The sequence below is a fragment of the Budorcas taxicolor genome, chromosome 1, assembly GCF_023091745.1.
Source record: "Budorcas taxicolor isolate Tak-1 chromosome 1, Takin1.1, whole genome shotgun sequence".
NCBI classification, from domain to species: Eukaryota; Metazoa; Chordata; class Mammalia; order Artiodactyla; family Bovidae; genus Budorcas; species Budorcas taxicolor.
In genome coordinates this window covers 121,123,229-121,140,681 of record NC_068910.1, presented here as the reverse complement: position 1 = coordinate 121,140,681, position 17,453 = coordinate 121,123,229, and the positions used below count along the sequence as shown (strand labels likewise).

General features: G+C 42.5%; 1 protein-coding gene across 1 annotated transcript in view; it reads right to left on the bottom strand.

Moving 5' to 3' along the window:
• The window catches only part of PLCXD2 (phosphatidylinositol specific phospholipase C X domain containing 2), a 53,414-nt gene that overhangs the window by 14,729 nt on the left and 21,232 nt on the right, over positions 1–17,453 (bottom strand). The window contains exon 2 of the mRNA XM_052643314.1: positions 963–1,423. Coding sequence (XP_052499274.1) covers positions 963–1,423 — 461 coding nt within the window. The remainder of the gene's footprint in view (positions 1–962; positions 1,424–17,453) is intronic.

Genomic DNA, 17,453 nt, shown 5'->3' with positions numbered 1-17,453 from the left:
TGAAATCTCCCTCAGGGCAAGGATCTTTGTTTTATTTACTGATTTAACCCAAGTGCTTTAGTCTGGAGCTTGGCACATGCTTGTGTTCAACATATATTTGCACATGAGTGATCTTAAATTGATTTTTAATTAAAAGCTCTTCTCTCGGTTCAAAAATAACTGTCTCTTGAAGATGTTTTGGTTAATGCATCTATGAGTAAGGGAGCAACTGTGAATGAAAGGTCTTTTTTTTTTTTTCTTCCTTTTTAAAGAGTCTATATTGGAGCCTGACCATTTCTAAAGCTCTCCTCTCCCACCATCACCATCCTCTGGGACCAGAAAAGAATTTATCTGAGGCTCACACTCCTTTTCCTGAGTTTCTGCATCATGGATCTAAGTTTGGGGCTCTTCTCAACTTGGGGGTGCTCTTCCAGCCTTGATCCCTTCATGGGTTTTTCCTTCCTTAACTCTGTCTCCCCCACTGACCCAAACGCCTTTAAAAATGTTAACACCTCTGAGATGAATCACTTCCTGTGCCTTTGTCAGCTAACACTTCTACCTATCAATTAACATTTGTCATGGATGATCTGACATTGAGTTGAAGGCACAATGGGACAGATTATCCCTAAGGGGAACGAGGAGAACAGACTGGATGGGAGATAGAAAAATGGCAATGGCCAACTGGTCCTATTTCACAACTCTGCCTTGGGCTGGTTCTGGCCAGGTCATTCAAAGTCAACTTAGATGCTCAAACATTGCCAAACAAGTAGTAAATATTTGGCAGGTATCAATCCCGGTTCAGTGGTACCCAGGGGAGCCCTTGGAGCCATCTGAGAGCCCAGGAACCAGATTTTTATTATGACAAACACTCTACGCCTTCTACCCTAAGGGCCCTGGAATGAGATGTCTTAGAGTTGGTGACCCAGAAAAAGCAGGATGAGTTCCGTTCTTGCCCTTGGAAGTTTCTCTCTGTTCCCTCCTACCTGGCACTTCTTCTCCCACAGATTCCGCAGCGTCATGCTCTCCACACTGCAGGCTGAGCACAGCTTGCTTCCAAAGGCCTCCTGGATCCGGAGAATCAGGCGTTTGTGATGGGCCTCATCCATGGCGTAGAAGTGGTTGAAATCCAGGAAGACAATCTCTTGGGGGTGCTGTGTGAGGAATGAGTCGATCTCCATCAGTCCATCCCAGACCCGGATGCCAAAAAGCCCGTGAATGAAGTAGATTTCCTGGTCGGCGTCCCCTGGCTTGGAAGACACACGCAGGTCAAAGTAACGGATCCCAGCATCCAGCTGTTCTCGGAATGTCAGGTTCTGAGTCACAGACCATTTCTTCATGACCTTCTTCACGAACGAGATCCTGGCGAGGCGTTTGATTGCTGGGGTTTGGTCAGGCCCCACTGGGGACTTTTCATCTACCCAGTAGCTGAATGAATCATGGGAGCCTGCACAAAGCAACCAAAGGGAGGTGAGCAGTTGAGACTGAGCTGGGACAGATAATCCAAAAAGACAAGAATTAAAAACCAAGTACACACACAGAATACTGTGAACAAATAGTGGCAAAAATTTTCAAGCTTGCAAGGGATGAAATAAACACAAATAAAGGTAATGTAGTCTTATTAGCAGCTTGTTCATAGCTCAGTTGGTAAAGAATCTGCCTGCAATGTGGGAGATCATGGTTTGATTCCTCGGTTGGGAAGATCCCCTGGAGAAGGGAAAGGCTACCCACTCCAGTATTCTGGCCTGGAGAATTCCATGGACTGTATAGAGTCCACCGGGTAGCAAAGAGTCGGACACGACTGAGCGACTTTCACTTTTCACTTCTCAGCCAGGAGTAAAGTGATATTTCATACATTGCTAGTATAAGGTAATTTTTTTAAAAAAACTTTATTTAAATAACCCAATCCTGAACCCCCCTCCCACCTCCCTCCCCATACCATCCTTCTGGGTCATCCCAGTGCACCAGCCCCAAGCATCCTGTATCCTGCATCCAACCTAGACTGGCGATTCATTTTTTATATAATATTATACATGTTTCAATGCCATTCTCCCAAATCATCCCACCCTCGCCCTCTCCCACAGAGTCCAAGAGACTGTTCCATACATATGTGTCTCTTTTGCTGTCTCGCATACAGGGTTATTGTTACCATCTTTCTAAATTCCATATATATGCGTTAGTGTACTGTATTGGTGTTTTTCTTTCTGGCTTCACTCTGTATAATAGGCTCCAGTTTCATCCACCTCATTAGAACTGATTCAAATGTATTCTTTTTAATGGCTGAGTAATACTCCATTGTGTATATGTACCACAGCTTTCTTATCCATTCATCTGCTGATGGACATCGAGGTTGCTTCCATGTCCTGGCTATTATAAACAGTGCTGTGATGAACATTGGGGTACATGTGTCTCAATAAGGTAAATTAATAAATACCCTTTTGGAAAGCTACTTAGAAAAATGTTTGAGAAGAGCTTTAAAATATTCACACCATTTAATCTAGTAATTTCATTTCAGAAAACTCATTTTCAATAGGAAATCTATTCTGAAGAATTAAACTAATGTTTGGAAAAATAAAGATGTCTTCCGAAGAATATTCCTAATAGAGACAAACCAAAGGTTGCTTAAGCGTACCTCATAGAAGAATGTTTAATGGTGGCACAGCTGCTTTATTCAAGCAGGCACTGAAAGAAAAGACAAGACAACTCTGTGTCTATCTCAGTAATGCTGGGACAGGCATTTAACTTCTAAGAAAGGCAGAATGTTTTTTTTAAACTGCCTTCTTACAATTTTGTATATACTATTTTTCTATTGGAAAAATGAGTCAGTGGCAATGATTTCTTAATAGATCATATAAACATTCTGAAGAGCCTTGGTTAGTTATATGCCCCTCTTTCTGAAATCATCATCTGTTAATAAGCCAAAATTGCTACTAAATGATCAAATGCATGTTGTATTTCTATTCCTTAAAGAGGGTAAGGATCCTCCTAGACACTGAGATGATCTTACTGTTATAAAGTCTAAATGACCGTGAGAGACACTTTTCTAACCACAGTGAGAAAATATTTCAGTAATAATTTAAGTAAAAATTACCTTTAACAAATATCTTCCATTTTGTCATCAGTTTCTATCTGGTGTCAACCATTATTATTTGGTTGGCTTGGTGAGTGGCTCTCACCCCAGCGGTCTCCTCACAGGGTGCTGCACTTTGTAGGCAAAATCTAAGAGGAAAGTGTTGTGTTCTGCCAATCTTGTCCTTAATCACTACAACTCACACCAGAATCAAAATTCTTATATTCATATAGAATACTCTTGACTGTCATCAGTTATACTTTTCAGTAAGTTTTAGAGTAGGTATTTCATACATAACATAGGATTTTATACAACTCTACTGTTTTATGTTTTATTATTTCCATTTCCTTGAAAATAAATCATTCTGGGATTTTTTTTTAACTGTTTTATCTTTTTAGAAATAAAGCCAAAAAACAACAACAAAAAAAATGTGACAAGCAATGCTTTATTGTTATGTAGTCTCTAGAACATGAAGCGTATTCAGTAACTATTAAGAAAAAGCATAGTTATCAGTCCTCAGGCAAAGTGAATTTTGTGAGCAAGAAAATTACTAGCATGTTTCAGGTAAAAAATGGCTGTTACTAACAGAAATGTGGAGCGAGTCCCTCCGGAGTTCCCACACTGGTTGTCTCTGCTAATGAGACTCACTGGATACTTGCCGAATGCTCTGCTTCCCTGGGCTGCAGCAGAAATAGGAGCTCTTTATACCTCTTCACTGAGAGATTTATTATGAATACATTATGTATAGATGGAGGACAGCCAGTTCTCTCTTCTTTTTAGATTTTATCAGCAGCCCAGCTGTTTGGGATTGAGTGTGTAATATAGTATGACTTATGCATTGTACTTAATTCTTCCCCGGGTATCAGGGAATAGCCATCATCCAAGCATGGAGAAGAGCAAATCCCTGCTGGTATTCTCTGGCTGGTTCTGACCCCAGTTTCATGCCCAGAGGGAGATGTGCTAACAACCTCCGGGGTTTTCTCCGTGTCTGAGGACTATGCAGCAGTGTGACAGCCGTGGGGCCCCAGGGACCATTTCTGAATACCTGGGGACACACTGGGCACCAGCGCATCCTGCAGAAGAGGAAGGGCATGCACGTCTCCTGGAAACTCGGAGTCTCTCTGCAACCTTTTTGCTCCCTTTTCTATTCTAGCTGCTTAGCATTGCCCACTGCCATCCCCTGGACAGGAAGGAAAAGGACAAGGGAGCAGGTTGTTCACTGACTGTTTGATAGCGTTTGTCCTTCCGAGGTCTCTAGCAGTCAAAGCCAACACTCACCCATTAACCACTGTCAATATTTTTGCCTTTCTACCTAATTTTTTCCCAGGAGGTTGTTGAGTTCACTCACGTAGAGTGAGAACAATAACATCCAGACACTTGAGTGCACTTAACTCTCTCTTTTTTGAAAAACCAGGTAAAAATACCCCACACTTCACACAGAATATTTACAAGGTTACAGTGTGCAAAGAGTAACTCTCCTGCTGTTGCTGCTAAGTCACTTCAGTCGTGTCCGACTCTGTGCGACTCCATAGACGGCAGCCCACCAGGCTCCCCCGTCCCTGGGATTCTCCAGGCAAGAACACTGGAGTGGGTTGCCATTTCCTTCTCCAATGTATGAAAGTGAAAAGTGAAAGTGAAGTCGCTCAGTCGTGTCCGACTGTTCGCGACCCCATGGACTGCAGCCCACCAGGCCGTCCATGGGATTTTCCAGGCAAGACTACTGGAGTGGGGTGCCATTGCCTTCTCCAGCAAAGAGTACTTACAAAAGGAAAATCTTAATATTTTCCACCCTAGATTTATTATCAAATTTTCCTCTTCTTCCTACTCCTTGAAAGAAGACATTTTACTCTTTAGACTGTCTTGGGGCTTCCCTGGTGATCCAGTAGTTAAGAATCCAACAGCCAGTGCAGGGGATACGGGTTCCATAGCTAGTTCAGGCAGATGCCACATGTCTCAGGGCAACTACTGAGCCTGCTCATCCTGAGCCTGCGCTCCAGAACAAGAGAAGCCACTGCAGTGAGAAGCCCGGGCACCACAGCTAGAGCAGCCCCTGCTCACTGTAACTAGAGAAAGCCTGAGCAGCATCAAAGACCCAGCACAGCCCCCCCCAAAATGTTTGAAGACTGTCTTTAGGACTGTTTCTCTCCCTCTGCCCTGGATTAAATTCACACATTTCCCCCAGAGAAGTGACCCCCCCCCACCACCACTGGCACCCCCACCTCATCGCCTTGTTCTCGAAGACAACTGCTGTGTGGACTTGGCAGGATCATGGCTCCATGAGTCCTGGCTTGTTTTATGACAAGATTAGGAAATAGTTTAGAACTTCATTCTGTTGCCATTTCTGCCACAGGAAGGGTTTTTGCTGCTACCACCTGAAAGTACCTGTGCATCTTCACTCATCCTCTCTAGGGCATTTTTTTTTTTTTTAATCTCTGACTACAATAGATTTAAGTGGTCTTCTTTATGTTAAGAACAAAACAAATCACTTTCCATGTCTCACCCCTTCAGGTGACTGTCCTCTTTTTTCCTGGCTGTCGAATTCTTGAAACAGGCCAGTGCTGTGACCTTTGTCTCCCTGATCAACTCTCTCCTTCCAGTTGGAAGCGACCTCCTAGCCTTGTGTTGCTACTCTTCATCCTTATATCCTTGGAATCGACAACTCCAAATGGCTTTTTTCTTCCTGGCCTCTGTGAGGGCCTGCTAAGTCAGCTCTTTTCTGGAACCTTCTTACATTTTTGTTTATATTATTGGGCTTCCCTGGTGGCTCTCAGCTGGTAGAGAATGCGGGAAACCTGGGTTTGCTCCCCGGGTTGGGAAGATCCCCTGGAGAAGGGAAAGGCTACCCACTCCAGTATTCTGGCCGGGAGAATGCCACGGACTGTACTGGGGTGACATGACTGAGTGACTTTCACTTTCACTTCCATTCCCTTGTGATGCGTGACGCACACCTTCAGGAGTGCCTGTCCTTCTTTGACTGCTCTCCTTTGGCCTCCTTTGCTGGCTCTTTTCCCTCTTGCTTGTCTCCCAGTTTAAAGCTTCCAAGGGTCTTTATTCCTTCCTTTTCCCACCTTCAGTGATTTCATCCACTTCCCAAGTTTCTAATCACAGCACCATTATGCAGATGACACCAAAAGTTTCATTTCTAGCACAGACTCTTCTCAAGTTCCAAATTTATGTGTCCAGCTTCTGCTGTGGTCTTCCGGCTACACCTGCCTGCAGATGTAGGCACAACAAATGACAGATTCTCCATTTACTCCGTAAAGCCAGCCACTCATGTGGCCCCTCCGATCCCCACGGAATGCCTCTGCTAAATCTGTCAACAGTTCACTCGGTTACTCAGACTTGAAACTTTGGATTCTAATTAAATTCTTCCCTCTTCCTCACCCCCTGCATCCAACCAGTTACCTAATCTTAGTATCTGACTTCTAAAAAAGACATCAAACATGTCTCTTTCTTTAACCTTCACCTGCCACCCCCTCACTACCTATCTTATAAGCAGAATCAACAGAGCCCTGACTTGTCCTTTGAGTCCAGCCTAATTTGTTCAAATTTAAAAGTCGATCATCTCAAGATAATAGTGCTGATTACATCATTTCCCTCTTACCCACAGATCAGGTTCAAACTGGTCACTGGTGTTTAGGGCTCTCCTCAACAAAGTTCCAATGTATTATTCCGGCCTCATATCTCACCAGGCCCCTTCCTCTGACTCTGTGCACTTACTTTGCTGATAGCTTTCATAAAATATTCTCTCATCCTAATTCTGTCCACCAGTGTTTAAAACTCATATCGGGTAAGCTGCTTACCCTATGCCTCAGTTTCTTCACCTGTAAAATGGGCATGATCGTATTGATTATCACAAAAATTGTTGTGCATGTTGGAATGCGTGCAAAGTGCCTGGAACAATGCTGATATATACTAAGTGTTGAACTATTGTTACTGTTATTATTAGTCACTCTCTGTTACTTGGAAACTAGAGGGAAAAGGGGTTGATCAACTGAATTCCTTATCCTAAATACCTAGGGTCTGGAAGATTTTCTTTCCCGCACCTGAAGCACTGTTCCTCTCCACCTTGTTGGCTGATGTGGAGATAACAGCTTAGCCTCTACCTGTTGACAGGAGCTGTCACTTGCCCTCTGGGTCACCGCCTAAGCTCTGTCATTGCCCACTTTTAAAATCTCAAGACACAATATCCTACTTTCTGATTACAACTTACTTTTCTTCTTCCTCATTGTGACTTGACTTCTATTTCCTCTAAGCTGAGAGCCAGAGTAGGCTCTATATTGTCCTTTGGCTGGCTACAACCAAGTTGTTACTTGCCACTTTTATCTGCAGAATTATTAATTATAACCATCTGAAAGCTGCAAGGATCATTGTGAAGACACGTTGTCTATCTATACATATCAATCATATGCACAGCCCCCAAATGCACATGGAAATAGTAACATGATATTTTCTAACAAATTTTTCGTCTAACAACCAACATTTTACTTCTCTAATATGTATCATTTATAGAGTGGGCTAAATAAGGTTTTAGAAATAATAGTCATTAAATACTGGATAACTATCTTTAAACTTCTCTGGGAAGGGAATTTTTGTCATCCTAAGAATATTCCAACAGGGCAGGAAATAAGAACAAACATGCCTTTCCTTAATGTTCTACACTCCATGGATTGATATCATCCCTAATTTTAGCTCTACACAGGTGAAGGCATTTTCCTCCAATTTTTGGAAACATTTTTCTGTAATCTTTTCATTTTCAGTTACTGCTCTTGTCCTGTCCAGTTTCCTTATACAATAAAGAGGCATTAAAATGTTTCTACTTCCTCTCTTTATGCATACAAAACCCTGAATAATGTATGTGAAAGCACTCTGTGATCTAAAGTAGTGATTCTCAACCTTGAATGCACATCAGAGTTCCCTGGGGGAGATTTTAGGAAACACAAGTGCCCAAGATCCCACTCAAGACCTATGAAGTCAGAACCTCTCTGGGGTGGGAGTTGAGAAGGAAAAATATGAAAAGCTCCCCTGGTGATTCTGTCTACCCAGGCTTGGCACCCCCGCTTATAAATGTAAGATTATCCTTTGCCAACAAGCTCTCTGACTTCTTGGGATCAGTTTCTCTGGTTGGTCTTCCAGTACTTTCAAATCTTCAGATGATAATCGGGTGGACTGCCTTTCCCATGTCTGAGGAGCAGCTCTCTTCACCAACCTTTTTGTTCTAGGAATGCCTCCAGCCCTTTGACCAGTTGAAAAATCACAGCTTGTTTGCAAGAAAAGAAAAATACTGGGGCACCTTACTTCTTTATCATGCCTTCTAGTAAGTCATTATATGAGGATATTTAAGTTTAATTAGGGCATTTTATATGTGTACTGGGTTACTGAGTTCAGAATGAAGTTACTGAAGCAGCAAAATCACAAGGAAAAAGATATTTGAATGAGAAAAGGTTAGCAGGACATTTATCTATGTTAGGTATTTCCTCCTACACTGCACTGGGGTTTCTAGGTGGTAACTAAATAAAGAACTGATAAAGAACCCACCTACCAATGCAGGAGACAAGAGATACAGGTTTCATCCCTGGGTCAGGAAGATCCCCTAGAGGAGGGCATGGCAACCCACTCCAGTATTCTTGCCTGGAGAATCCCATGGACGGAGGAGCCTGGCGGGCTACAGCCCATATGGTCTCAAGAGTTGACATGACTCAAATGACTTAGGGACCAGGTAGGAGAAAATGAGCTGTTATGTCAGGACAGGGAACAGTCAGTTTGCTCTTTATCTGGAACACCAACTGCTGCTTGACTCTTTCTAAGGGGTGTTATTTGGGAATTGGGAGATCACAAGAGAACACACAACAGTTTTTAGTTAAAGCATTTTCATTACCCATTTCTCACAAACTGGAATAGTAGCCATTTTTCTGAACTTAATTAAAAAGAGAGTAAAGCAAGCTTCTTGGGAAGCCAGTCTCTAAATAAAACAAACAATTCAAGTCACCACCATGAAATGATACATACCATCAACAGCACAATGGCATTTTAGATTATGTAGTGACTACACTTAAAAACACAGAGGGAAGGATGAAACAAGAGTTAAGTGAAGAATAAGAGGAAGAGGATGAAATCCTCTGATCTGGCCGGCATCACTGACTCAATGGATATGAGTCTGAGAAAACTCCAGGAGATTGTGAAAGACAGGGAAGCCTGGTGTGCTGCAGTCCATGGGGCTGCGAAAAGTCCAACATGACTTGGCGACTGAACAATGAGGAAGAGAGAAAATCTTCTTTAACATACCTCTGGGTGGCATCTGGGGAGGTGGGGATGGTGACCCAGGTCAAAGAACACATGATCTCATATATTTAAGAAAATTTCTTCTCACCTACCTTAGGTACTACCCTGCCCTCGGGGGAACCTTTAACCTTGAAGCTCATGAGCCCCTTCCAGGTCTGTTTACTGAAGGCCACTCTCTCACCCAGTGTTTACTCAAATCACTCAATGTATTGGTACCTCTAGGCTACATGTTCCCAGTGGGGGTGACACTGCCCCAAGGAAGCAAAAATTGGTTTGCGGTGGATGAAAAACCCTTCTTTTTATGGGTAAAGCATAAAGAGAATACCCAAACAGATGTACCATGCAGTGTATCTGTGGAATTAAAATGTCATTGTTTGGGGGGTGGGGGCACTGAGCAGGAATAGAAATGGCCAAAGTTCTCGTTAGCATGGCTATAAAGAAAACCAGGCTGAGAAACAGCTCTCCAGACAGAACTCCCCAGTAGTCACATGGACAGCTGACTTGTCTGGGCTGGATCTCCGACCCTGAACCTCTTTTATCCTTAAGTGGCATTTCTGTCAATGCCACCAGTGATTGTTTCCCACAGGGCACCGTTCAAATGGTCATCTGGAAGTGGAAGGTCCTCTTCCCATCCCCTGCCCCAGAGCACTAATGGGTTAGGAATCAACTCAATTCCCTCTTTCTTCTAAATATTCCCACCAGGCATCTCCCAAGTCATTTCTCCACCTACACAGCCCTGAAGGACCCAGAGTTGTAGTGTACAAAATACAGATTTAAGAAGAGATTGACCAGCGGTGAGTCCTGAGACCTCACTTGATGAATCACTATAGCTCTGGATAGGCTACATGAAAAGTTCCCCCAGTGATACCGAGCCTAGGGTCTGGTGCCAGGCTGCCTAGATTGATGACAGTGGTTCCACTGCTTACTAGCTATGGCACTGAAATGCTGGACCTTGTTTGTCACTTGTCAAGTGGGCACAACAGTACCAACATCAGTGGTTTGTGGTGAATGCTAAGTGATTACATCAGGAAGCATTCAGAAGAATCCTTGGCCAACAGAATGAGTTCCAACATACCATTATTATTATTTCATTATTAAGGAATTTATGTTATCTTCTACTTGAAAGACATGATCTGAGAAACAAATAATTCTAGTTTTAAAATAATGTTGTGAAATCTCATTAAATATTCATATTCAGGGATCTGCTGTGGCAGTTAAGAAAAATTAAGTTTTCAGTTTAAAGGATTTATTTTAGGTTACATCCAGAATTAATATCCAGAGGAAATAAATTCAAATCACAGTATTATACAGGTTAAGTATAAACTGGCACTAAAAATTATATAAACAATCTCTAGTTTGTGCCTATGTCAATAACAAGAATAAATAAATTCAGTGACTACACAACTTGAAAATATAAGAGAGAAAGTTTCAAGGTTCCTCTTGAACTTTTTATTTTTAATATCATAGAACTAGACATCCTCATTTCTACAGAAAAACCAAGTCCAGGGACTTCCCTGGTGGCCCAGTGGTTAAGATTCTGCCTTGTAATACTGAGGACATGGGTACAATCCCTGGTTGGGGAACTAGGAATCCACATGCCACAGGCCAACTACGCCTGTGCGCCACAATGAAAAGATGCTGTGAGCCGCAGCTAGGACCCAATGCAACAAATAAATTAAAAACTCAATCTATTGCTTAAAGCATGTTGGACAGCAGATCTTTGGAGAATGAAAAGCTATAAACCATATAAACTGGGAACGGAAAAACCAGTAATGCTTTCCCAATCCATCAAAAAAAAAAACAAACCCTATCAGTTCAAATTGTTTGTTTTAGTCGGTAAGTCATGTTAGATTCTTTTGCGACCCCATGGACTGCAGCCCATCAGGCTCCTCTGTCCATGGGATGTCCCAGGCAAGAACACCGGAGTGGGTAGCCATTTCCTTCTCCAGGGGGTCTTCCTGACCCATGGATCAAAACCGCATTTCCTGCATTGCAGGTGGATTCTCTCAGCCACCTGGAAAGCTCATCAGTTCTAATAAATATCACAAAAACACGTGAACACTTACATAACCTTCCATAAAGAATCTTTCTATAATAGAAAGCATTTAGAACACCAAACACCAGTTTTTCTGAAGTTTTCTTCCGAAGCTTTTTCCTGAATTTTCTTACTTATTGAAGATACTAGTGCATGGTCCTTAGGGATGTGACCACGGCCCCTTCATGCAGTTGCTTCTCAGCATGTTTTATCACTTCATTTTTTTCTTTGCATGTACAGGCTTTCCAGGCCTCTTGGGTTCACCGATTTTATTCACAGGCTTTTGGCTTTCTTAGAAGACACTTCCACTTGGTAATGTGGCAAGTTGAGAGCACTAATGCACAGCTGAGCCTATTGAAAGAGCAGCTGGGCCCTGGATGTGACACGTTCTCCATCTCCTGGCCTGGATGCACCTGCAACTTAATGTTTTGCTAGCTCACATGTGTGAATTCACTGTGAGATTTTTTTTTCATTCAGGTAGTGAATTCCAGGTATAATACATCTTATATAAGTTGTTATGGCAAATATTTAGATAGCAAAACCTCATAGTAGGGATATCTACAGAGGTTTGGAACTAAGGTCTCTCAGTGTCAAGAAGTGTTTATGTACATGTCTCTGTGTATATATTGACACTAAAACGGCCCATCTGAAATAAAATCCAGAAAAAAACTTTTATTCAAGAGAAAAAAAATGCTTCATTTACTTGGAAACATATAAAGGAGTTGAGAGAAATCCACTATTTCATAGAAGTATTTTTACTAATGTCAATAAAGAGCTTCTAATAGACATGATCTTCATTCTGCAAATTTTCTTTTTAAGACAATTACTATTCTGAGCTTATTTTTTAAAACAGCCACCAAAACTCCCAATTTTTATCAGGACTTCATCATACTATTAATATGTCTGTCAAAATAAAATTGATTTGGCCTATTGCAAGCCTGGTCTTTAAAAAACATAGAGTGAATCAACATGCATTTTCCATTAAGTATCGTCAGAGTGGCCAATTAGGGCTTGTATATTTTCATCTCAGTTTGAACTTTAGGCCATATGATTTGTAATTTCACATTCTTTCACTGATTATTAGTTTACACCCTGTCAACTGAGGCCCAGTTTGCAAGAAAACAGGTGCAGCCATCTTGAAAGTTACCCAGTGGACCTGATCCTGCATAAAATGGTACTGAATGTCAAATTTATTTTTCTAAATTAATGTAAAATACATACCAAAAATTATTCCAGGAAAATGAATAAGATCTTAGCTGCAAAGACTCTTCCTCATCTAAAAAATACAGTAAGAGGATATTAAAGGTGCCCAAACACGAAAGACCAAATATCTTGCTTACACTCTATCTAAATGAAGCTAGGTCATTCAGATAACCAGTAGGAGTCTGGGTGGGAATAAAAACTCAGCTAGATCCAATGATGACCAGTGCAAACAGTAGAGAAGAGAGCAGTAGCAGGCTTTATAAGGAGAGAAAAGATAAGTGTTCAAGCCAAAGAAAGAAAGCAATGTTCTCCCATCTCCTAAAGAGGAAAAGAAAAGAGAACAGATCTCATATGGAGCTGGGATCAGAAAATGAGAGGCCTAGCTGAACAACACCTCTTCCTGATACAGTCCATCCATCTTGGAGAGTTTTGGGAGACAATCTGGTGATGTTTTCATTCATTTCAAAGGGCCAAATTTTTCTGAGAAAATAAGAGGACTGTATGCCTTGATTTACATAGAGACCAGAAGATTCTATCTTCATATAATCTCTAAGAAATTTTCCAACAGTGTTTCTTAGAAAATGAGCAAAAAATGAGCTTTGGGTGCTCAAATACACTATTTCACTTAAAGTGTTTGCATTTTAAAGAACCTGTGCTTTTTAAAAATTAAAAAAATTTTTTTCCAAAGTACTAAGACTAAGATAATAAAAAACATTCTCACTTAGGATCATTTGATCAAGAACTCTAGATATTCTTCTAAGGTTTGGAGAGACCACTGCTTAGTTTTACAAATGACCAGGAACATATACCTCAAGTTCTGTATTGAGCTTATCAGCAAGGTCAAGTTTCCAAAGAACAGCCACTTGGAAATTGCTCACTTCCTCAGTGCCAGGGTCCACTCTCAGACTCAAACAGTGACAGAGTATAGAGGGACCCCTCTCTTGCCCTTCAGGGAGCAGTGGTACAGCCAGACTCCAGATGGAACACTACTTGGCTCTCACTTCTCGAGAAGGCTGTCACTAGCTCATCTTCCTCCCGGGCATCTTCCTGCCTCCTGACCACCACTGTGGGCTTCCTGGGAGAGCTATGTTGAGGGGCATAGTATCAGAGCAGTGGCTGAAGTGACCTTGCAACAAGGGATGTGAAAGAATTGCTGGGATAATCTCTACGAATTTGATGCCAGTTGATGTAGGTTTTCATCAGAGACTCCTTACAAAATGGGCAAGATGTTTAAAAAAAGAGGGAGAAAGAGAGAGTGTGTGTTGTCTTTAATGCACATAGTAAACTCTTTATTTTGAATATGAACATGTGATAAAAAAAAAAAAAGAAGTCATTTTCAGTTCATGCTATCCTCTAAGCAGAGCAGTCCTGATAACTGTGGTATCTTTTGTTTGTGAAGCACAAATAAAATATTCATCTTTGGTATTAATGGCTTTTGACATACTTGCAGCAGTACTAAGCAGCGGGTGGGGGTGTGCAAATCTGGAGACAGAAGCTTGGAAGGACCTAAACTGTTCTGCAGAGGAAAGGGAGGGGGACTGAGAGACCAGAAGGGAAGGGGAGAGAAAGAGGGAACCCTAGGGCAGCAGGGCTGAGGAGAGAGGCCTGGGAGAGGGCAGACCTCATGGGGAGTATTCAAAGATGTGGTACAATTTCACCTCTATAGCTAAATCACTAATTCTGTTGTTACTGCTGTTCCTGTTAAGTCTCAGTTGTGTCCAGCTCTTTTGTGACCCCATGGAAAGTAGCCCACCAGCCTCCTCGGTCCATGGAATTTTCCAGGCAAGAATACTGGAGCGGGTTGCCATTTCCTTCTCCAGGGAATCTTTCTTACCCAGGGTCAAAACCCTGCTCTCCTGCACTGGTAGGTGGATTCTTAACCACTGAGCCACCAGGAAGGCCCAAATCATGAATACATATTTTCAAAGTGACAGTGTGAGAGGTGCCATGATATTAACTAGTCAGGAGCAAATACCTGTCTGGGTCCTTGGCTTTCCAGGCCCAGTCACACTGGGGTTCTTCCTCCCCCAAACCATCCCTCCCGCCTCGTTCTGGGCCCAACAGGCAGACGTCCCTGGGGAGTAGGGAGGGGTTCATTAAAACTGAGGGAGGCTTCGCTCATGTTGAGATGGCCTTCCTCCATGAAAAATCTGTGTTCACGGAATGCTAGAGTTTAAACAGGACCACAAGGGCTAGTCGGTAAGCATCAGCAAGCAGGATATATAGATGTTCAAGGGCATTCTAAGAAGAAAAACGATGTATAAAAGAACAAAGGCATAAGGCAGAAAACGAGATGAGCATCAGGAACTGAGCGCTTCACAAATGCTATCAAGGTAACTACAGCAGCTAGAAAACTGCTGCTGAGTATTGTTGAGTTAATCTACACAAAGAGGAGACTTCCAAGTTATGAGTCGGGGAACGCCTCATCATTGGCTGACTGATGATTTATGCCCACAAAGCGAGCTCAGCAAGAGCAGTGCACTGCACTGCCTGGAGAGCAGCGGGGACCCTCGTGCTCTGCAGCTGCAGGGCTGCCGCGTGTGCATCCGCCCAGAAGCAGTGCCAGAGGCTCCAACTCTACGGCCATGAAGGCACCGGAGGATGAACTTTCCATCAATGATAAATAAATACCGCGGCCTCACGTGCTGTTTTTTTTCTTATGTGAAATAACAGATTCCCCAAAAGGATGAGCGACCCCAGGGGCAAGGCGACAAAACTCATCAACCTCTTATCCGCTCTTGCGGTGCAACAATCCACAAACATTTCCCAGCGATTGTGGTATCTCGGTTAAGTATGTGGATGACAGAGTCCAGTCCAGTCTTCCCTGCCCTGGCCCGGTCAGGTGAAACCAAAGAGAGAGGCACAGGTGAGGGGTTTCCCTCGCCCTGACCTGCTTCCCACTTAGACGCTTCTGGACAGTCTCTCTCCACTCTCCAATGCTAGTGGAAGAAAAACTGACAGACTCCCCACTTCCACTGACATGTAAAGGTCAAGCCTCCCTGTATTGTACATAATGATATTTCCCACCCACATGTGTGAAAAGGATGGCTGAGAGAATTACTGGAAGGAGGAGGGAACCTTTCAAAGTTCACTGGGGCAAAAGGACTTGATTTAATGCCATTTTCGCAGGACACTTAAGAGAGCTTGTTTCATAAATAAGGAGTTAAGGAAAATGAAAACCAAAGGATGAATTCATCCAGCTATTGTTTTTCACCTCTGTTCTTTACTGATTTTAATATGGCTACCCTCTCAATAAATAAAGACTCCTAAAAGAACTGGACCAAGGCCCTAAATAAGACCTGGTTTTCAAACATTTTCTTTTAGAGCATTCTTTGACTGCTGGGTTCTTAGTGCCGAAGAACAGGTGTTACCTCTACAAGAGAGTCCATCTGTGGTAAAGCCATTGGGCCTAGCTCCATTTTAACTTCACCATCTAAAGGAAAATTTTAGTTTGTAAGAACCACATATTTAGTATGTAAGATAAGGTATATGTTAGTCCCTCAGTAGTATCCGACTCTTTGCGACCCTATGGACTGTAGCCTGCCAGGCGCCTCTGTCCATGGGACTTACCAGGCAAGAATACTGGAGTGGCTTGCCATTTCCTTCTCCAAGGATCTTCCCAACCCAGGGATTGAATGGAGGTCGCCTGCATACTAAATGTACTAAATAGGTACTAAATACATTTAGTATATATTTCATTACAAATGTACTCCCTCTGACCCTCCAGGCACGTGGAAACCTTTTTTCCAAGAGCTAAAAATATCACAAGGACATTCTGTTCACTCTGGTGTCTGCACTTCAGTTCCTTCATTATGAACTTGCTGGTGATTGATCCCTGGTGGGGGCTCACATTTGAAAATGACTAACAATTTCAATTTATTGTTTATTGTGTACCAAATGTCAGAGATCTCATCTGGTCTCTGCCAGTTCTGCAGGGCAGGGATTATCTGCATTTTACCGATGAGAGGACTGAGGTTCAGACTGGTTAAGCAGCTTGTTCAAGGTTACCAAGATTGCCAGTGGCTGCCTGGAACAGAAACTTAGGTCTGCCAGATCTGAATCCATACAAAACCATTCTAGGGATGATGTTATTGTTTCCATATCTTTACTGATGAAGTAGGTCAAATGAATTGTGCATTTACTTCTGACAACATGGTGATCACAGGATTTGTTTCCAGAAGTACATGTCTGACACTCACCCCAATGCAGGAAAATTTGTGGAGAGATTAAAGTGATTTTAAATTTTGTAAAGACATGAAGAATTTCTGTGTAGCAACACAAGAGGGCACTCTAACCCTCTTTGATTTGAGAACACATCCTTTTTTTTTTTTTTTTTTTCTTTTTTTGCGGTTAACACACCTCTGAGCCTTGAATCCCAGTGTGGGTTCTGCTCTGATTACTTGTATGAACTTGCACTTTTAGATTCAGACTGGAGTTCAACTTCTCCCTTTGCAGAATTAGGAAGGTGAGTGAAATGAGCTTTAGGATCTCTGGACAGGGAGGCCTGGCGTGCTGCAATTCATGGGGTCGCAGAGTCAGACACGACTGAGTGACTGAACTGAACAGTCTAAAGAATCGAAGGATACTAACTCATTAACAGTTAATTAAAGGAATTTATGACCCTATTTTAACAAGGATTGTTAAGCACTGCAAAGAAGTAAGATATGTTCCTTTCATACTTGATATACTTAAACTGGGCTTCCCAGGTGGCCTTAGTGGTAAAGAACCTACCTGCCAACGCAGGAGACATAAGAGACTCCGGTTGGATCCCTGGGTTGGGAAGATCCCCTGAAGGAGGGCATGGCAACCCACTCCAGTATTCTTGCCTGGAGAATCCCATGGACAGAAAAGCCTGCTGCAGAGTCTACAGAGTAAAGTGTCTTAGCA